Consider the following 22458-nt stretch of genomic DNA (forward strand, 5'->3'; position numbering starts at 1 on the left):
TGGGAGGGATAGAGGGACTGAGCACTGAAAATGGCATGGGATGGCGAAGTGCGAATGCCAATGGAGAGTGGAGAATGGGAACTGGGAGCTGGGAGATGGGAACTGGAAGCTGGGAGCTGGGAGATGTGCACGTTCTGGCTTAAGTATATTCAAGCATATGGAGGGAATCAAGTGAAAATCAATAAAACCCAAACACGTCTACACAAATCACATGAAAATCGATGTTCATGGCAGTGAGCGTTACTCTGACTTTGTGGGTTTACACTGAAACAAAATTTAATTATAAATACAAGTCTTAAAAAATATCAGTTGATATTAGAGGAATGAGAGGAGGAGGCTTTTAAATTATAATTATAAAGAATTTCAAAGATTTCCATATTTCTATACCCTTTATAAAATGATGTTTACTTGAATCAGGTTATTTCTTTCCCTGCACTGATGGGCGCGAGAACTAAAAAGCCACTCTCCGCCTCAGCTTCCCTGTTACTGCTCCCCAATGCTTCTGTATCGAAGAACTTAAAGGATTGTTTCCCATGTTGTTGTAGCTATTTTATTGGGAAAACGTGCAAGGCATTAAAAGAGGCAGGCTCCTCCACTCTCGCCGCCTCCTGGCCTCCTCCTGCGCCACAAAGGCATACACTAAGTGGTCCATTCGAGGATGGCGACGCCGCTGGGTTTTGCCAGAAAAAGGCGTTCATTTGTATCCTATTTGAAGTCCATTGCCAAGCCAACGGTTCCGTTTTGGAATTGGGAATTCTGATCCTGTGAAGAAAAGGATTGCGCTGGCCTAAGTGCTCAGTATGAAAGCTTTGGCTTTGGCTATGGCTTTGGTTTGAACCTTTTAGCAAAAGGCTTCTGTAACGGCCCACTTTGAAGTGCATTTGTGTGTATCAGGGAACGTGAAAATGTTTCCACACCTGAAAGGGATTTTTTAAAATTATACTTGGGGAACTATAAGAATTTAGAAGGAAAGGGAAAGGGAGGGGTTTGAAATAAATATGAAATATATAGATTCAGTTTCATCTAGAATTTCCAATGCATCGAAACAGATTTGCAGATAACCAGACCCGGATTTATAGTTACTATATTATTTTCTTAATTGCACCTGCATATGCCAGAGGCAGCTCTTGACAACAAGACACAAAATAAAGACTAGATAAGGCCAAGACATGGGCGAAGCCTCAGACCAGGTGATAAGCTCTGACGACAGCTGGCCAGAGATACAGCAGCAGCAACAGATGGTGCCACCAGCACCTGAGATACACCCAATGACCCCGCGATCTAAGCTTGAACCTGGACATCATCCAAGCCTCCAGTTTGGGGGTATAAAAGAGGGACCAGTCACATCAGCAAACCAACAGTCTTTAGGCATTGGATCCACTGGGTGCATCTAATCCGGAGCAGTTGAGTGTAGTAGCAGTAGCAGCAGAAGGACAGTCATGAAGATCGCCATTGCATTGTTGGCCTGCCTGGGCCTGGTCGCTGCGGCCAGTTTCCATCAAGCCCACGAGGTCAAGATTGCTGACAAGACATTCCTGGAGAAGCAGAAGTTCCTCTTTGAGATTGTCTACCGCGTGGAGGATCCCCTGATGTTCGAGGAGTTCATCAAGAAGGGCGAGAAATTCTACTTTGCTGAGGAATACTACACGGTGAGTTAAGGATTACTTGAGAACAATCCAGGACTGTAGTTTTTATGTTTTCTCCCAGCACTATGACATCTACATGAAGTCCTTCTTCGAGGCCTACAAGGCCCATGCTCTGCTGCCCAAGGGCGAGTTCTTCGGGGAGCTGGCCATGAGCCATGCCAAGCAGGCCCGCGGCCTGTTCAACTTCTTCTACTACGCCAAGGACTGGGAGACCTTCATGGCCAACGTGGCCTGGGCCCGCATGCACGTCAACGAGGGCATGTTCGTTTACGCTTTGACTCTGGCTGTGATCCATCGCGATGACTTCCATGGCCTGATGCTGCCCTCGATCTACGAGATCTTCCCGCAGTTCTTCTTCAACAGCAAGTTTGTTTACGAGGCCGAGAAGTTCGACTACGAGATGTGGATGAAGATGACCATGTATGAGAAGGAGTATTTGGATGTCTACTACAAGAACCACGCCCACAGCTATGGTTATGGCAACATGTACCAGTCCAGCGATTACATGTACATGAAGGACTTCAAGACCTGGCAGTGGTGGAAACTGATGGGACTGGGCGAGCACTGGTACAGCGAGGATAAGTTCATCCTGCGCGAGAACATCTACGAGTTCAACCAGGAGACCAAGTGGCTGTCGATGATGAAGGATGTGAAGAAGTTCTACATGCCCGTGGACTACTCCCGTGATCTGAACCTCTTCAACGAGGAGTCCAAGCTTTCGTACTTCACCGAGGATCTCGGCTGGAATGCCTACTGGTACTACCTGAACATGGACTACTCCTTCTTCCTGGACGGCAACACCTTCGGCTTGAGCAAGGATCGTCGCGGCGAGTGGTGGCTGTACAACGTGCACCAGCTGCTCAGCAGGTACTACATGGAGCGCCTGTCGCACGGCTTCGGCGAGATCCCCGAGTTCTCCTGGTACCACCAGATCGAGATGGGCTACGATCCGCAGATGATCTACTACAATGGCATCGGCTACAGCTACCGCAAGAACTACTACGAGATGGAGACCTACGGAAACTTTGACATGCTCGACAAGATCACCTACTTCACGAAGCGCATCCAGAACATCGTCGAGCAGGGCTACTACAAGACCTTCGACGGTCACATGATCGATCTGCGTAAACCCGAATCCATTGAATACATCGGCAGCATTATGCAGGGCAACGTTGATGCTTTGGACAAGATGTTCTACCAGTTCTGGTACATGCTCGCCCACATGTACTTCGCCGACACGGATTACCACCAGATGGAGGTCTACCCCAATGTGATGCTCAACTTTGAGACGATGATGCGCGATCCCATGTACTACATGTTCTACAAGTCGATCGCCCAGGTGTACTTCAAGTTCATGCACTACCTGCCCAAATACACCAAGGAGCAGCTGCTGATGCCCGGCGTCACCATGAAGCATGTGGAGGTCAGCGAACTGACCACCTACTTCGATCTGGTGGACTTTGATGTGACCAACATGCTCAACGACAAGATGGTCTTCCACGAGGGCAAGTTCGTCTGGGACAAGTCGCTTTTCGCCCGCCAGATGCGCCTCAACCACAAGCCCTTCACCTACACCTACACCATTGAGTCCGACAAGGTCGAGAAGGTGGTGATCCGCGCCTTCCTGGGACCCAAGTTCGATGAGTTCGGCAAGACCTTCTCGCTGGCTGAGAACCGCATGAACTTCATGGAGGTGGACGAGTTCTACTACGAACTGAAGGCCGGCAGCAACCAGATCACCCGCAAGTCCAACGAGTTCTACTGGACCGTCAAGGATCGCACCACCTACACCGAGCTGTACTACTACATGATGATGGCCTTTGACGGCAAGTACGACTTCCCTCTGGACATCAGCGAGCCCCACTGCGGCTTCCCCGATCGCCTAGTCCTGCCCATGGGCTGGAAGAAGGGTATGCCCATGCAGATGTTCTTCATGGTGATGCCATACCATGCACCCGCCCACGAGCAGTTCTCCACCTACGATTACACCTACTCCTGCGGCATTGGATCCGGCGCCCGCTTCGTAGACACCATGCCCTTCGGCTATCCCTTCGACAGGGAGATCGACGAGTACGAATTCTTCGTGCCCAACATGTACTTCAAGGATGTGATGATCTACCACGCCGACACCATGGAGCCTTACTACAAATACAAGGGCTACTCCAACTACGGACACTTCGATTACACCTTCTTCAGCGACTACTACACCAAGTACTTCAAGTACTAGGAGCGTGGAGACTGAGGAAGACTCCCTCCCGAGGACAATGATCACGGAACGAACACGAACCCATTGAGCGGATGCATATTTATGCGTCTTAGTTTGTAAGTCAAGCAAAAAGTCAAATAAACTTTCGAAAATTCAAAGGTAAAGTGTGTCTTGAGTTGTGTTCTGGCTGTTGTTAGCTCTTTGTGGATTTATATATAGATTTTAGATCGAAGGAGGGTCTCACAGGTGACCAAAAGTATGCTATGGAATAATCTATAATGCAATTTGTATATAAAATATATTAATGTATACCTTGGATGTACATTTATCTCTAAAAAACCCAAATAACTATATTAAACTTACTCAACTTATTCCCGATTTTGTCAGCACAAATATTGGCTTTATTTCAAATACCTAAACTAAACACACTTCAAACAACAATGTAAAAAAGTCTATTAAGTCGCTAGAAATTCAACCGAAAGTAAGGGGGAGTTTAAGGTTGCGACGGTCGCCGCCCCAAACATCTCATTTGGATGAATCCCGACGGGACGTATTTAGGTTAAACTCGTGTGGAACTCGCTCACATAAATCATGCATTTGATTAATTGTATGCTACTGACTTTTATCCTGTTCGACACTGCTGCAGCGCGGCAACAACAAAAAAATAAACAAAAAAAAAAAATAGAGATGGGGGAGAACGAGAAACTGGCCTTTAAAACTTTTGGCAGACAGTGAAAGAAAAATTGTAGTGAAATTAAACGAAAAAACAAATTTTTAAAATATATATATTTATATTTAAAATAAAATCAAAAATTCATTTAGTAGTAGGACATTTAGTAGTAATTTCAGAATTAAAACAAGGTATAAAGGTAGCTATTTTCTATATAAATATAATATTTGTATCTATTAAAATTAAAATTAGTATTTAAACTAAGTAAAATTTACTCTTTGGAATGAGGATCCTGAATTAGAGTTTAAAAGTAGGAAATCCTTCACTAAGCCGATTTAAATAATTAATTTGAATGCGTTTTTCGTTACTATTAATGATTTTCCTTAAATTTAAAACATAAAGGCAGTTATTTTTAATTTAAACTTTCAAATACACTTTTTCTGAAAATTATGAACTAAAAAAATAATGTTTCCAGCATTTAAAAGTTGAATATTATCACTAAATACTATTTCAAAGGGAAATATTTAAATTTTATATGATATTATATATTTTCAGCTCTTTTTTTTATTTTTTTACAGTGCACCAGCAGCCCCCGCATGTGGCCCCCACCCCCACCTCCTGCTTCAGCCAGGCAATTGTGTTGTGTAAACATTTTTTCAGCATTAACTGACATGTGTAAATCCCCCAACGCCGCGCCGCACCGAGCTAGACGAGGGAAATGCTTTCCCGGATGCTTTCCCCAAAGCCGATCCGATGGAAAAGCGGAGAGCACCCACAACGAGCCAGTGACAAATAGCGAAAGGGGGTAGTGGGGGGACAGGAGTGGTGTCAGCAGGGGTGGAGCGGAGGGGGAGTGTTAGCCGGACTGTCCAACGCCAGCGGCACCATTTTTTATTTCTATTAAGATGAATTGTTAAAACAGTGACAGGCCCTGTGTTGTCGGCGAAGCATTTTCATCCATTTTCTTGCTTTTCGCTTCCATTTCCACCGGATCGAGAGGCGGTACAATGGGTCTTGTCATCCGGAAAAGGCCAGTAGATGTAGATAAACCCAGATGAATGTAAGTATGTATGTACAGTGTACATTCTGGAAAAAGAGTGTTCGAATAATTATAGAGTGTTAAGTTAAGTTAAAAAATTAATTATTAACCTCTTAGGTTTATTTTAATAATATCCAAATCGCTAAAAATATTAAATTTTAATGTTAACTAATATACTTTTTTCAGAATTAAAAACCCCAACCCATTTCCGAAAATCCAAAGAATCTCAGAAATAAATCTCAACTTTAAAAATTTCAACCTACAAGATTCATTCTCCAGAATTAAGAGAGGCTGGAAAAACTCCCCCGAAACTCTCAAGAGCACAAACCCTGGCTTGAGTGATTCCAACTCTTTAGCTCAACACTATTAAGAGAAGTATTGAGTGGATGAGAGCGTGGGTGAGAGCCGAAACAGCTGAGCAGCACACAAAACAGAGAGCAAGTCGATGTCGCCGGTTCACGGCCAAGGGAAAAGCTGCGACGCCGGCAGCGCAGCCGGGGCCGGAAAATCGGTATAAAAGCGGCAGCACAACCAGCCGGCCGGATAGTAGCTTTGGAAAACTGCTCGGAAAACTGCTCCGCTCAGCTCAGCTCTTAGTTCCCGTTATCGAAGTTGCCGCAGCCAGCTGCAGCCAGTTCTTCTTCTAGTTTCCAAGCTCTCTCTCGCAGCGCTGCTCTCACGCACCCATACAGCCACACGAGCCACAGCTGAGCGAGCGTATTGGGAAGGCAGTTTTTTTTTCGACTCGCACATCGGACCAAAGGAGAGACGGATAAAGAACAGCACGGCGAACGGCAGTAGAGAAAACCGAGAACGCGAGAAGCGAGAAAACAACTTACAAAACGCAGGCCAGCACTTGAAACTCCGCCATATGTAGCCAGAAATCGGAAAGGAAAGAACTCTGTCCAAACAAGAACGTCTAGAATTAATAACAAAACCATGTGCTGTGTTTAAATTAATAAGATTTCCCAGACCGAGCGCAGAGAGTGACCGAGAGGGCGAGAGCTGAACGGGGCGGCGATTTCCGTTGATTTTGTAGAATGTATTGAATTGAAATGTTTAACTAGAATAACAAATTTAGTTGTTGATACTTTTTCCAATTGTTTGTTAAACGCTGTCGCTGGAAAATCGAACTCTCACAAAACACACACACGCGAAATAAAATCAAATTCTTGTGATTAAAGTGCATTTCTAATACGTACGCAATACATACCCACATATATTTTGTACGTTTAACCCAACTATCCCAAACACACAACATACACACCAACGCACGCAATTAATTCAAAACGCAACGAAAGTCCGTCGAAATCAGAAGTGGAATCAAAGGCTAGGAACTTTTATTTTGAATAAAGAAAGCATTGAAAACACGCAAAGGAAAAGGAGCTGAAGGCAGAGCAGCAGTCAACGCGGCGGCGAACTCTATGAAGATGGAAGTGCTCTCAGTACAAAATCACATTCAGGGAAAATTCGGTGTTAATAAAATTAAAGGTGAGTACTTAAAGTGTGATTTTTATAGTTTATAAAAATGTGAATAAGAAATGTAATACAATGTTAGTTCAGTAAAATCAGTGTGAAGTTGAAAATGGAAATTTCCAAGTTTTCGAAATTCATTTTGTAAAATCAAGTCCAATTTTTGGTTTTATCTGATTTTAAAAGTTTTTTTTTACAAGAAAATTAAATAATTAAAAGTATCAAAGAAATATTTGCTAAAATATTTAAGCTAATTTGAAAGATATTTCATTTTTAAAACTCCAATAGATTGAACTTTCTTATTGTCCGTTTTCCTGGCAATTCTTATTGTGAATTTTTACAAAAAAAAATATATATTTAAATATAAAAATAAGTGAAAAAGTGAGCAATATTCAATTCATGAATTTCTAAAGCCCTAACTTTTCTTATTTGAAAATTTTCAAAGTTAAAAATGAAATAAGCTCCATAAAAATTTTAATTCACTTACAAAAACCTAAGGGTTGGCTCTGCATTCATTTTTTTTTTGTAAGTGACAAATCAAATATTTGTTTAGCTTTGAAAATACATAAACTGAAAATATTTATGATTCCCCCCGGTTGTTAAACATAAAATGCAGTAGAACGATAAGGCACACATACAAAGCATTAAATATTTACTGTTTGGTGCTGTGTTATTACGTTTGATTAATTTTAATGTTCAGCCAACGCATTAAAACTAAATTTAAGGTCGCTGCTCACCTTGTGAACTTACAAAATCCACTCCGGGTTATTTTCTTGCAAGAATTCTCAATTAAGGCCTACATTATCGGATATTTTTAATGTGCCACGAACATTTTTATTTTTCATGTTTATGGGCCATTATTTTTTTCCTCCTTTTTTTCTGATTCAATTAATTTTATAGCAGCGAACGGCGTACGGGAACATTTCATTTGATGTCTTCAGCAAATTTTCCAGAGATTAAAATTCATTTATTCAAGTATTTCTCTAATATTTGATAGACTTTTGACTTCAATTTGATTTCGAGGGCAAACTTGTGTTTCCTTGACTCTGAAAATATGGTATAAAAGAATTTTTGAAGAATATTTCGAATATTTTGCTGAAAATTTCGCATTTATTATGTTTTTTATTGCTGCTTTTTTAATTAAATTAATGGCTGTGATAGATTTAAGCGTAATTTAGGGTACTGCAAGGCATTCCCTTTTCCAAGGGTTGCATAAAAAAAGCAACAAAGAAATTTGCATAATGCATTTTTGCCCTTCTTGGTTCCTGTCCGAAGCCCGGCCAGCATATCCTGTTCATGTGTCTGACGGTCGGATTATGCAACATCCTGTTAATCCTGTCACTTTAAACTTTGCACCACGGGCACCAAAAAGGAGTTGAGTTGGGCAAATTAGATGGGGGACTTTACGTACAAACGTCTGAGCAATAGGAAGGGACTGCATATAGCCACGTAGCACGTAAGCCAAAACAACAACAAAAAAAAAATGTAAAGTCACCAAGAGGCGAACACAACAAGCGACGGAGGTAGCGACATGCAACAACATGTCGCCCCACACACAGGCACAGTTTCAGCTGCAGATTTACCGTTGCTCGCAGTGTTGCCAAAAGGTAGCGTAATCTGGCTTAAAAAAGGAACCAAAATAAAAGAAAAGCTTTTTTTTTTGTACAGGAAAACTCTCGAGTTTTTTTAGGCAATTAAAAAGGGTTTTTTAAAAATTCTATTAAAATATTTTAATTTCCAAAAAGTAGCTCTCTTTGTCTTTATTATTTTGTAAGGAAGAATATCTTAAGAAATAATATGAAATCTTGTATCTTTGAAGTCCAAAAACCTTTTTTAAGCTTAAAGAGCATCTTTAGGTTGGTGCAAACGAGTTTCTTTTAATTTTGCTTGAATTTTCGATCTGCCCATGACTTTTAGTAACTTTTTTATGCATTTTTTTACATTTTCTTTTCAAAGAAAATATTTTTAAAATTTCCTGTACAATTTCTGATTCTGAATTTCTATCAAAATTGGCGTGAAACAAGCTGGGTGGGTCGCTTTGGTTAACAAGCGCACACCTCGCTGTTGGCTTGCATCGTGCTCAAAGCTCTGCAGCAGGCCCACACCCCCTTTCCGACGCCTCTGTCACCCCTTAGGCCCCTCCTGGCAAGCGTATGTATTTGCAGTCAATTTAATTTCATGACTGACTGAGCGCATGCAATTTTATTTTCGAAGGACATACGAACAAGCCAGCCTCAGCAGCACTCACACATGGTTATTATTTGTTCTCTATATAAAATATAAATATACGAGCATATAAAAATGTATTATGCAGCGGTAAATATGTACAATATAAATATGCAAACATAACATAAAAGGAAAAACGTATAATAAAATAGTGAAAATATATTTTCCATTTCAAATCACATTTATAACTTAATTAAAGTACAATTTTCCTCAAACTCAATTTTGCTTAGCCAAATTTGATATTTAGGAACTGAAAGGGTTATTCGAAATCACTGATTTTGTTTAACATTCAGCTAATACTGCTTTTGTTGTGACCGCAAATACGTTTTGGTTTATGTTTATCCCCGGAAAGGCATCCACTGGGCCCTGGCAATGGCAGTAATGCTGTTTAATTAATTACTTAATTTCTTTGAATAAACATTAGTTATGCCCATGTGCATGTCGCCATTTCCCTTCTGTGCCCTGTTTTGGGTCTTTCGGAAAAGGGTTATCATGAAGTTGATATAATATTTATCAACCCCCCCATATGCACACCCCAAAAACACACACACACACAGTATGTCTGTGGAATTTGGATTCGCAGCGGTTGCCAAAGATTTCCTTTAGGGGGCCAAATGCGAATGACTTCCAAAATTGGTCGTAATGAATAATTTATCAACTGCTTATTGATTCAAAAAACACAACTAACAAACATACTAACGTGTACATAACATAACAACATTCATGTGCGTAGAAATATATATTTGAACTTATGTACAAAAGTATGTGTGAAGCCAGTACAACTAATTTAAGTCGATTAGTTGGTTTTTTTTACTGTAGATCCAAAAGATGCCAGCTGAGAATCAACTGTGATAAACTGTGAAACTGTTTACTTCGGTAATTAAATTGAAGATCTAAAAATAGAGGCAGCAGAATTATCAACGACCTTAATTGTTTTACAGTGAATATTGGCTAAAAAGATCTTAGAAATTAAAAAGAAATGTATTTAATTTTAATTAATGAAAGAGTATTAGGGTTTTAATTCTTTAATTTAAATTTTATTGTTGAAAAGGAAGTTTTTGTTTTAAGAAAATATATAGATTTGAGCTCGACATAATTAACCGTTGGATAAAAAGTACCTAGACTGTCAAGTAAGCAACTGTCACTTTAACTTCATAATCAGCCAAGTTAATAAATTTAATCCCCCCAAGACTCCTAACACTGTTTCTTTAAACCAATATCCACTGTACTAATACTGATTGCTATTTCAAAAAAGCTTGAAAATTTAATCTCAAGGCCAAGCAACGCCACGCATTATGAGAGCCAAGTAATAAGCCCCAAGCTTCCCCCCCTTTCGTACTCTTTCCCTTCCACTCCCACTCGTTAAGCTCGGTATCTATCTCTCATTCAGCCGTCTGAGCTGCACAATAACAACAACGTAAAACAAAACAAAACAAGGAGCAGTCATGTTTGCGGTGTACCGTTAACTTGGATGAGTTGATGCAGCGTTGCTTACCTGGGCTTCTGCTACTGCTTCTGCCACTGCCTCAGCCCAGGTATTGTTGTACATTGTACGTACATTCTTGTATTCCTTGTTGTTTTTGCCGACTTCGAATGCACAAAATACACAACCACAAATGCTCCACGATGGCTGCTCTGCTGTGTATGGCTAGACTGAGAGAATGATGTTGGGGGGAGGGCCATTGCTGTTCATCAATATGCCCATCTCTCTTCCAAAAGCAAATATGCATGCAAATATGTACAAAATACACCACCTACGGAAACACATCCTTTTACAATTGTACATAAAATGTGTACATACAGTGGTGGGCTATGTACTGTACATAAAAGTAAATTGAAAAAGCTTTGTGAAGACTTAAAAGAATTTTAAAAAATGTAGTACATATTTTTCTATATTTTTAAAATATTTTATTTTAACATTTTAAATGTTTGTAAGGGATAAAAAGCTTGATGCAAAAATGGAACAGCTTAGTTTCACTCCCAAAATTGATCAATAATACCTTATAAATAAGGATCTACCGATTTTATTTAATTAAAAGGGTAGAGATTTTGCCTCTACATATTTGATCGCAGCTGTGGCACAAGTACAAGCTCACACAATTGTACACATTTGGTTGTGTGCTCTGTAATTAAGTGTGTGGTCGTTCTCTGTTTTTTTTTTACTCTTTTGTTTTTGTTTTTGGTTCTTTTTGGCTTTCGCTTTTCTGACTTTACACAAACCCTTTTGTGGAGACAACGGCACTTGACAAAATCCAATAACACACGCAGAGAGCCATAAAGCAAACGAAGGAGAAGGAACGAGATGGGCATATGACAGGGGGGGTGTGGGTGGGTGGCACACTCGCACATGTGGACACATGCAGAGCCGCAAACATGTGCCGTTAATTTCTTAATTACGCGGGTGTGCTCTGCCTCTGCGTGCCCAAGGAGCCAGAGGGAGATGGATAGCAAGAAAACGATAGAGGAAGCGAGATGCAGGAGCCAAAGAGAGAGGGAGACAGGCACATGCAAAGCTAACGAGAGCAAATTGTCCATTCAGCAACGTTGCAATGATTATACTGTGGAAAATGGGGAGAGACATGGGGCATATGAGGCGGAGAGACATCACACCAAAGGGGGGGGCGAGTTCGGGTGGGGGGAGAGAACCCTCTTTAAAGAGTTTCCGCGCTAATTACAAGACGCTGTCGAGACAAGCCAAGTAGTTAATTTGTACTTGCTGCACATGCACTCACATTACAAAGTCTCACAATCTTGCAGAGTATGAATTTATTGTACATACTTACGATGTACAACATAAACTTGATTATAAATAAAATATAACGGCCTTACATGTTTTTAAAACGCACTTAAATAAATTAAATTGGAATTAAATCCGCGAGTTAAGTGGCTACCAGTTAAGTGCTAACGCCCACTTGAGCCAATATTTTTGTTTAAAAATTGATTTATCTGTCCGAAAAACTTTAACTGGGCATTACAAAATTTAACCATACTTTCCACCGACTATACAGAATAAGCATTAAAATAGTTCCGGTTTTTAAGATGCTGATTATAAATATTTTTAGGGATAGACAGCTTAAAAAGTCACCAAAAAGTCTTATTTATATTTAAGTTAATTCCAAAAACCCATCAACACTGGCACCACTGTACTCCATTTAATTCCCAGCTCTGTGGAGCTGAGTTTTGAGTTGAGTTCAGCTCTGCTTTTTATCGTCTCGGCTGGACGGGTAATAAAGTAACAGCAAAAGAAATAAAAGCCCCAGAGGGTGGCGGTATGGGGGGCTAGGGGGTTTGGATACTGCTGACTGCGAAGAGAAAGAGAGCGACACAGCAGCGAGAGTGAGCGTCAGCTGGAAACGGGAAACGGCTGATTTTCCAGCTGTTGTTGCCAGGTGATTTCCCCCGCCCCGCCACTCCCCTCTCTGCACCCTGGAAGCGGAGTCTGCGCAGTGTACTTTTTCCGGTTCCCCCCAAGTGGAACGCGAGTTGTGTGGATCCCAAGTGTTTGCACATCAGCTGATTTTTTTGTTTTTTTTTTTGCTTTACTTTTTATTATTCCATTTCCATTCTCACATGGTGGCCACTTTTTGCCGGTCGATGAGCCAAGCTAACTACAGTTGAACTTCCGTAACCCAAACTTTCACCGGTTGGAAAGCCCAGTAACTCGCAGGAAATAGGGTGTCATTAGTGCTTGAGTTATGATTTTTAAAATCAAAAATTTACTCTAGTTGCGGGAGTATAAAAACAATTAAAAATTCAAGTAAGAACAGTCATTATAGTCGTGGGCCTCTGTAAAAAATGTTTTCTTAAATTATAAAAAATTTAAAAAATATTATTGTTACCAAGACACTAAACTAATCCAATATCCCTTTACCTTTTCATTTACAGACTGGCAAGCTGCAACGGCACCGCTGGAAGTGGAGGAGGAGGAGGAGGAGTTGAGCGTCACCGTAAACGGTAACCCAACCACCGGCGAGCTGGACGTCGATGTGGTTGACGGCCATCCGGCCTCTGTGCTGCATATGCGACAGCATCAGGCGCTCAATACCCGACCACCCAGCGGTCCACCCGCTATGGCTGGCGGTGGTTCCGTATCCGGAGGAGCAGGTGCCGGAGCTGGTGGCGGGACAACAACCCCCAAGCAGGCTACTTCGGCAGTGGCTGCTGCCAGTTTCGAGGTGCCCATCAGTGGCGGCAGTGCTGCGGCCTATCACCATGCCTATATGACCAACGTGCTGACCAGCACCGCTCATCAACATCATCCACTACCGGCTTCGCCGCTGCAATCGACGGCTGGAGCACGTTTTGGGGCAGCAGACAACCTGGACGATGTGAGCGCCAGCGCTGTGCGGGAGCTGTCGGGACAGCTGCAGGCCCAGCTAAGGGATGCCAAGCGGCGGCATTTGGCCTGCACGGAGGTAACGTTGCCCAATGATCTTACGCGTCGGATTGCAGCCGAGATCATAAGGATGTCGGAGCGAGAGCCCTGCGGCGAGCGGGCTTGCACGCTTTTCATTGAGTTTGAGAGCGAGCCGAATAATGTCAGGTGAGATAAATATAGATAATAATAAATTAATTATTGAAATATATTAATTTTACTTTGTTTATTCAGGCGCATTGCTTCGTTCAAAGTGGATCCGGAAACTGTGTCGATATTTGAGCTATACTTGACGCTGAGACAGGACAAGAGCGGCTGGACGTCCCTGCTGCCGCAGTTTATCAAGTGAGTAAATGAGGATTAACTCCCCCAAACAATACTCTAACTCCAATTTTTGTTATTCAATAGAAACCTCACACGAAGCAATACCATTAACATAAGTCCCGATTTCACGCTGACCAAGAACAAGCTTTACTCCTCAGAGTGAGGCGCTCGAAGGAGCAGTGGCAGGGATTCGCTGGACTGCTCAGAACGAACTCAATCCCTCCGAACAACAACAACAACAAGAACAGCAAAGCAGCAGCAGAAGCAGGAACTACAACAGAAACATCTATTGGTCGCGTCTCCTTGTCGCTAATCCCTTCAAAAACCCACAACAACAAAACCTTCATTATAGAACAGAAATGAACCCCTAGAGGCAAACTTTTGGACCACAAACTATCAACTTACTCCTGCAAATAACAAATCAACTCAACGCTAAAGCAAAAACAATTATTTTGGAACCTAAGCTCTTAAAAATAACAAAAAAACAAAACCAAAACGAAAACAAAAACAAATCAACTGCAGTTGCAGGCAACTCAAAACTCTTATTGGACTGACTTTTTGGCTTAAACAAACAAAAAAAAAGGTACTTTTTGAAAAACAAAACAAAAAATCACAAAAAAAAGAAGTATTTGAAGAAAAGTATGAGGAGGAGAGGAAGGAACACACAAACACACACCCACAAACCATAAAAGAAATATTCAAAATATTGTAAGACATTAGAAAAAGGAACTCTTCACTCAGTGAAGTGATTCGCTTTTAAATTGAATATAAAGAAAGGCAAAACCCCGGACAAGATAATAGAGTATTAAACCCGCAAAATGTATGTATGGATCATCATCATCCTGAAAGAATACAGCAGAAATTAACCGATTAAAACTATCCCAAGATTGTATAGTTTGATAAACATATAGAATACCTTTTTTTCGTCACAAACCCAGTAGGCTATATGCATTCAAACATAAATCTATAAATTGAGAAAAGAAAACAAACAAATTTATATAAATATATGATATGAGCGCAAACAATAAGAATCGGAAGAATCGAGGCAGAACATGAGAAAGGTTAATAACAAACAAATATATAAAAACAAAGTTGATGTGATATTATATAATAATTATGAATATTGATAAACGCATAAACACACTCACGAATCGAATAAAAGAGAGAGAGCAGATTGAACAGTATTTCAAAATTATGTTCAGTCCCCTTCAGAATCCAGTTATAGAAATTAAAACACACACAAAATTCAAGCTAACTAATAGAATTAACAACAAATTTCTCAAAATATTTCCACCAATTTATGATTAAGGCTCTGTATTATTATTTTAATTAATTATTACTCTTAATTTGTCGTCTTTGTGCAGAGTTTTAAACTTTGCTAAACAAAAAACAACCAACAAAGAAGGAAAGGCCAAGTGGCTGGGAATATACAATATACATATATATATTATAGATATATGGAAAATATTTCTAATATTTGATGTGTTTCTAATATAAGATTTTAATATTAAACAAAACCACATACAAGAGAAACTTAACTTAAAATCCAGCAGAAAATTTCATTCAATGTGTGTAGCTGTGTGTTTATCTGTAGTTTAGTTAATAAACAAAACAAATAACAATATTAAACGAGAGAAGGATAAAACAAAAGGCGATTAGCAACGACAGAGAGAAGAGTTAAGATATTATATACATGGATATGGATACATTTTTGGCTAGTTAGTTGGCGAAAGTTTGTTTCGATTAACAAATCTGAAAAATTATTTATAAAAAAAAGCAAGCGAAAAAATGCATGACAAAAAAATGGGTAACTATTGTGAAAAAGAGGCAGAAGCTAAAACTTTCGGAAAATATAAAGTCATCTGTGTTAATAAATTTTAAAATAATTTTTAGCGTAGAATAACAAAACCAAGAAGTGAAAATCATAAAAGCAAAACGACGAAATTGATCATTAAAACTCTCACACACGCCACATAAAAAAAAGATGAGAAAACAAACAAATCCCAAGTATTTTGACAGGTTAATTGTAGTTTATAACATACACACACACACACGAACAAGAATTTATTTATAAAACCAAGAAATACAAAAAAACATTTACAATAATTTAATTTAATCAACTAAAGAATTTTTTTTCCATCAATAATCAAACCCACAAAAGATCTCGATTTATGCAAAAGAATATAAGAGCAAAAAAAAAAACTCATTATAAAATAAAAGGAGCAAAGAAAACATAAATAATATATTTAGAAATTTATAAAACTTGCTTTATACTTGTTTAGGCCCCTTCTAACGCATAATAAATGTTTTAGCCATCCCGAACTCAAGTAATCAACTTTTCGACTTCATTCATTAAACAAAAGTACACACACACACATAGGCTATATATATGTATATATAGCAGCAATAAATGAGAAGGAAACAAAAACTATATATACCGTATTAACGAATTAAATGTGAACATAAATAAAGCAAGTGAAGAAATAGAACCATGAATGTGATCTATTTAATATTAAAAAGCAAAGTAATCTTAAATTAAATTAAACCACAAATATCAGTAAATTTTGCAATGATTTCCCTATGTTCACATAAAACAAACCACAAGTTATAACCAAGTAGCTGTAGAACGTTTTTAATTTGTAGAATTTTAAAGTATAAATTGACGATTCAATCAGTTAAAAAATGCATTTTTCGGTTCACAAATTGTTGCCGGGCTTTGTAAGATTCATAGGATCCGCTTTCAATGTTTGCTTCTCTCATATATATCGGATATATATATACATATATATTTTATAGTGGATCTCCAGTTTCCGGAGTGTCTTTCGTTTCGTTTTCATGGATAAGTGCGAACTGTACAAAGATGCAAGGAAAGAGAAATGAATCTTAGTCCATTGTCCAGTGCTCCTCAAAGTATTTTGTAAACAATAATGATACAAAAAATGATAAATGATGGCAAGAAGTATCAAGAATATAGTATATGTAAAGAGGTCTATATATGAATGTAAATAGGATATATGGCTACATCTAAAAAAGATAAATATATATATTGTAGGATTTTTACACATTCTAATACAGACTACAGAGCTAATATTACGATTACTAACGATTACTAAAGGCAGTACTAATGTATATTCTCGATATATATGTGTGTGTGTTGTTTAAGGGAACCAATTAATGCATTCAAGAATCAAATTACAAATCAATTAAACGAGCGCCTCAAGTGAAATCGAAAGCAAATAACTCTAGTAGACACCCTCACAATTAACACTTTTTCGAATTAGAATTGCATTCCAAGTACGGCGATTAACGATTAACGATTATCGATCTATTCAAACGATTATCCCACCACATATATGCGATCTGAACCAGATTTATTTTCAAGTTTTTCAGTTCAGCAGGATTCGCTTTTCAATCAACACACTCACTCCCACAACCTGATCTTTTGAGTCCAAATTAGCGCTTCTTTCCTTAATGTAGCGACTAACTAACAGATATTCAAGTAAAATCGTAGTTACACGGCCGTTGATGAAATCCCAACCATATATATGTGTATGTAGTTTAACAATTCCAATCTACATATATATGTATGTACTTGGATTAGGACGAGAGCTAAAGCTAAAAGGATGTGTGGGCAAAATTAATACATATATATTATATATAAGTATACCCATATGCTACCTATATGATTATGAGTGTATGTATGTAATGAAACAAATGGAAAACAAAACAAATTTAAATTTTAGTAGCGCTTAACAAATTCTAGCAATTTAACAAATTTTAATTAATCAAATTAAACCAACAAATGCAAGAATTGCAATTTAATTTTTTCTCTGTGTAAAAGTTGATTAAAAAAAAAAATACAAAATAAATACAAACAAAAAAAAAAAAAAAACAATAAATTTTTTAAATGTGAACAAAGACTGATATTTTTCTGGATTGGGGATTACTTTTTCAGGTTCTTTTGAGATAACCTACAACTAATGTCTCTGATCTTATAAAAATTAATCTATGAAACTGAATTATTTTGTTTTTAAATTGTTCAATTGTTTATTTTTTTCAGATAATATTATTTAAAAAGCTTTTATTACTGCTTGTGATAATATTCTATAGATATTAATGAATTTATCAGTAAATATTTAAACCAATTAAGTCTTAATATATTTATTATATTTATTATATATATTTTATATATTTATATAATTATTTTATATACTATATTATTTTCCAAGTCCTTGTTATCTATGCATTTAAATTGTTTATAACCATTCCAGCTGAATATGTAAAACTTATCCACAATTCAGCAGGTTTTACATGTATTTTACCTATGGTTTTAGCAAATACACAAACCTTTGGATTCAAGTAAATTGAAATTCTTATTTTAACTTTATTTCTACTATTATACAGCATCGTTTATCTAGGTAACAAATATAAAAAATACCTAATGATAATTCTTTAACATCTGCTTTATATTTTTTTCCTGTTTCAACAATAAAACCAACTTAAAAATAACTTTTTATTCTGTTATTTAAATCCATGCAGGGTATTATAATTTTATTCAGATGCTTAAAATCCAGTGAAGGATTCATTTCCGACCCTACAAATCATATATATTCTTGATCAGCATTAACAGGCGAGTAGATCTGGCCATGTCTACTTGAAAAAAAAATTTTACATTTTTTCAAAAAAAATCAAAGGGGTTACATCATAAATTTTTTCAAAAATTGATCAAAATTTTGATTTCCTAAAAAATTTAATTTTGAATGCAGATTTATTGACTTTATAAAAACTAACTCAAAACAGCTTTCCGAATTGAATTTAATGCATTTTTGACTGAGTTATGGCTTTTTGAAACTTTGACTTTTCCACAGAAATAAACGATTTTTTCTCCTTTTCTTGTTTAGTTATATAATTTAACGAATATTCTTTAGCTCTTGTTAAACCACATCAATGTGTGTTATTTGTGTTATACAAATTCCAAAACAAATACAGTTAGCTTCGCTTAAGCCGTTAGCTTGAAATAGTCTTAGTAACCCTATTACCGCTTCAGTGAGGAAGTCAATTTGATATTTATTATTTGCTAAATGTGCTTACTGACAGGTCTGTTCCTCAAATCCAATCGCTATAAAAACCTCAGCTTCTACTCTGGCTAATCACAGCACTCGATTGCCTCATCCGATAAGGTTTCAGTTTTACCAGCACCTCCCAAGGATTCAAGATCAATTCAAGATGAAGTTTCTCTTCGTGGCTATCCTTATTGTCCTGGCCATCCAGTTGGCTGCATCGCAAACCACTACAACCACTGAAGCGGCCACCACGACCACAACCACAACCACTGCGGCTAGCACCACGGCCACGACCACGACCTCCTCCCCCAACAAGATCAAGTGCAACAGGAGCAACAACTGGTGCCACACTCGCATTCCCAAGAAGAAGTGCAAGAACCCCAAGAGGTGCATCAAGACCGTCGTGGTTGTGACCCGCAGGAGGGGCTAAATTAATTGATAGACACTTTGAAATAAATATATTACAGAAACCATAACCAATTTAGTCATTTTAACATAGAGAAAGGATCAAGGTCAGACTTACGAGCTCCATTATCAAGATACTTGCTGTGGAGAAAGGTGCTGCATTAGTTGGGATATGTTTTATATAAATAATAATGGATTGTGGCCTAAGATGCTGCTTTTCCCGGAGATTGCACCTTCCATAGCCCAGAAGGAAAGGGAAGTTCAATGGAAAGTTTCCACTTGTGCAGCCAAAAATACGCTTTACCCGAAAACCATTTGTTTTAATGTAAATAATACCTTAAGCCCGTAAAACGATTATATGTAACTCTGTTCTACATTTATTTATTTAATTTTTAAATATTACAGATCAGTAATTTAAATGTAAATCAAAATAGGAAGCTAATTTCAGTTTACATTTTATTTTTATTTATTGGGTATATAATATGGCTGGCACATTTTAACTATATTTATTATTATGTTAATAATTGGTATATAGTGTTCTTGTTTTACAACCACAACCATTTTTCCAAACAAAAATGTTAAAAATCTATTACCAGTTCCTTTGGCATTTGTTCGATATAGTCGTTTAATGTGGCACTTTTCGACCCATATAAACTCTATAAAATGTATATATACTCGTATAGCTTCCTTCTAACATTTCCTGTGATTGTTAAGTTAGTCCACATAAACCAAAGACCAGGATCAAGGACATCATAAATGTGCCTATAGAAAAGCTTTGCCTAATTAATGCTTTCTTAAATCTGCCAAAACAAGACCCTTTTCTTAGTTTTAAAAACACTGAAGTTGTTATGGTTACTGTAATATATTTATTTCAAAGTGTCTATCAATTAATTAGCCCCTCCTGCGGGTCACAACCACGACGGTCTTGATGCACCTCTTGGGGTTCTTGCACTTCTTCTTGGGAATGCGAGTGTGGCACCAGTTGTTGCTCCTGTTGCACTTGATCTTGTTGGGGGAGGAGGTCGTGGTTGTGGTCGTGGCCGTGGTGCTAGCCGCAGTGGTTGTGGTTGTGGTCGTGGTGGCCGCTTCAGTGGTGGTGGTGGTTTGCGATGCAGCCAACTGGATGGCCAGGACAATAAGGATAGCCACGAAGAGGAACTTCATATTGAATTGATCTTGAATCCTTGGGAGGTGCTCGTAAAACTGAAACCTTATCGGATGAGGCAATCGAGTGCTGTGATTAGCTAGAGTCGAAGCTGAGGTTTTTATAGCGATCGTAAGATATTTCGTTTCCCAAATAATAAATGTAAATTGAAGTTCCTTCCTGGCAATATCAACAGAATCAATATTGATAGCAATAGAACAATTCGTTGGTAACAGAAATTCAAACACCAAATATTATATAAATACAAATAAAACACTGTGGTTAACTGACTTCTAAAGACAGCTGTCAGACGAGTAACCCAGTTCACAGCTACTTATTATTTTATTGTTATCTTATTGGATAATTAATTTAAGTTAAAGAGACCTAGTTATATAATGAAATATTTTTATAGAAGAGTTACCTATTTTATATCTAGCAGGGTATTATAATTTCTGTCTGAAATCTAAATCTGTCTAATAAAAATGTTTTTGAAAATCATGATATATGTTTTTCCTTTAGTATTTCCTTTAAATTAAATTTAAATTAAAATTAAAGTGTAGATTAAATTATAAAATTACTTATTAGATTTGAGAGACAAACTATATATGGTATATCCAAAAAAAACCCTTAAAATCCCAATTTAAAAATCTTTCTCAGTTGAAGGTTTGTGGATTTGCTAGAATCTCAGGTAAAATACATGAAATGTACATATATTTACTTATTCAGCAAGAACAGTTGTAAAAATTTGAATCTGTATAAAACGTGGGGAAAGAGTCATGATAAAATAATAAAATAAAATAATAAGAGTCGACCTTCGAATAATATTCTGTAATTTCTTTATAAATATACTATATTTTTATTTAAATTCATCATAATTCAATTTAAACATTTTCATATTTATTTAAACTTTAGAACTCCAGCCATTTCTATAATTAAGCCATGGAGATCGAACCTGCCCGAATGTATTGAACCCAGACCAATCCAGACTGTCTTATTGACATTGCCAACAAATGTTTTTTGTTTTTTAATCCATTTTTAGAAATTAAGTTTACGTGGATTCCAAGTGCAGTAGGAGACTTTGCCTATAAAAGTTCAGTTTCTGCCAAGATTGGCATCAGTTCCAGATACCTCTAGGTCCTAACTAAGTCGTTTCTGTTGAGATATAAACATGAAGCTGACCATTGTCCTTGTCCTTGGTAAGTAACAATGGATACACTTGATCCGGGAATCTTTTATAATAGGATTCTCATCTCTTTTTATCCACAGCAAGCATCCTGATTATAGGATTTGTTGACTACTCGGAAGCCACTTTCCTGCCTTTGCCTTGGCCAGCACCTTGTGAGCCACAACCCAAGCCGCAACCGAAGCCACAACCGAAGCCACAACCCAAGCCAAAACCAAAGCCACAACCAAAGCCACAACCGAAGCCACAACCGAAGCCACAACCGAAGCCACAACCTAAGCCACAACCTAAGCCCAAGCCCTGTGAACCTCTACCATGTGGTCCTGGAGGCGTGGCTTGTGAGGGTTGCTGTGGCAGGGATGAGCTTTGCGGGGATCTCATCAAGTTGGTTGCTCAAATAGATTCCAAGATCAAAAAGTGCGTCTGCGGCCAAAAGTTGGCCTAAAAGGATGTGACTTGGGTCTTGACTTGGATCTTGATTTGGTTATCAAATGATTTGTATTGTGTTTGTTTTCTTGATTTGAGTTTGTTTCAAATTTTTAATAAATTTGTTTTTTAAAAATATTTTATATAATTGTTTTTTAATTATAAAATGTATTATTATTATTATAACAACCCATCCAGGAGTCTTCTCTGAATAAGCCTTTGGTAAAGATTAAGGAATCAGCTGGTTTCTGGCTTCGTGGCTTTGAGATCATCTTCGG

General features: G+C 38.0%; 5 protein-coding genes across 7 annotated transcripts; 4 read left to right on the plus strand and 1 right to left on the minus strand.

Annotated features, from left to right (window-relative positions):
* The first annotated feature begins 1424 nt into the window (after positions 1-1424).
* LOC108073848 (larval serum protein 1 beta chain) lies at positions 1425-3965 on the plus strand. The gene is made up of 2 exons (XM_017165629.3): positions 1425-1649; positions 1708-3965. The coding sequence occupies exons 1-2, from the start codon at positions 1440-1442 to the stop codon at positions 3871-3873; spliced, it is 2376 nt and encodes a 791-aa protein (XP_017021118.1). The 5' UTR covers positions 1425-1439; the 3' UTR covers positions 3874-3965.
* A 1873-nt stretch (positions 3966-5838) lies between these two features.
* Positions 5839-17879, plus strand: chrb (charybde). Of its 2 annotated transcripts, none has more exons than XM_017165797.3 (4): positions 5839-7052; positions 13146-13803; positions 13870-13980; positions 14044-17879. In XM_017165797.3, the coding sequence occupies exons 1-4, from the start codon at positions 6986-6988 to the stop codon at positions 14120-14122; spliced, it is 915 nt and encodes a 304-aa protein (XP_017021286.1). In that variant the 5' UTR covers positions 5839-6985; the 3' UTR covers positions 14123-17879. The 2 variants fall into 2 exon arrangements, with proteins under 2 accessions (XP_017021286.1, XP_070141138.1); XM_070285037.1 differs by lacking the exon at positions 5839-7052 and adding an exon at positions 12871-13017.
* A 1117-nt stretch (positions 17880-18996) lies between these two features.
* LOC108073883 (integumentary mucin C.1-like) lies at positions 18997-19496 on the plus strand. Of its 2 annotated transcripts, none has more exons than XM_070285301.1 (2): positions 18997-19056; positions 19140-19496. In XM_070285301.1, the coding sequence occupies exon 2, from the start codon at positions 19186-19188 to the stop codon at positions 19450-19452; it is 267 nt and encodes an 88-aa protein (XP_070141402.1). In that variant the 5' UTR covers positions 18997-19056; positions 19140-19185; the 3' UTR covers positions 19453-19496. The 2 variants fall into 2 exon arrangements, with proteins under 2 accessions (XP_070141402.1, XP_070141403.1); XM_070285302.1 differs by having other exon boundaries at positions 19039-19056; positions 19147-19496.
* Positions 19497-20281: 785 nt separating this feature from the next.
* Positions 20282-20630, minus strand: LOC108073786 (integumentary mucin C.1-like). Its single transcript, XM_017165553.2, has one exon. It carries the CDS (start codon positions 20589-20591, stop codon positions 20319-20321), a length of 273 nt encoding a protein of 90 aa, XP_017021042.1. The 5' UTR covers positions 20592-20630; the 3' UTR covers positions 20282-20318.
* Positions 20631-21650: 1020 nt separating this feature from the next.
* On the plus strand, positions 21651-22209 carry Sgs7 (Salivary gland secretion 7). Its single transcript, XM_017165552.2, has 2 exons — positions 21651-21767; positions 21838-22209. The coding sequence occupies exons 1-2, from the start codon at positions 21740-21742 to the stop codon at positions 22197-22199; spliced, it is 390 nt and encodes a 129-aa protein (XP_017021041.1). The 5' UTR covers positions 21651-21739; the 3' UTR covers positions 22200-22209.
* The last annotated feature ends 249 nt before the right edge of the window (positions 22210-22458 follow it).

This window comes from Drosophila kikkawai, chromosome 3L (genome assembly GCF_030179895.1).
Source record: "Drosophila kikkawai strain 14028-0561.14 chromosome 3L, DkikHiC1v2, whole genome shotgun sequence".
Taxonomy (NCBI): Eukaryota; Metazoa; Arthropoda; class Insecta; order Diptera; family Drosophilidae; genus Drosophila; species Drosophila kikkawai.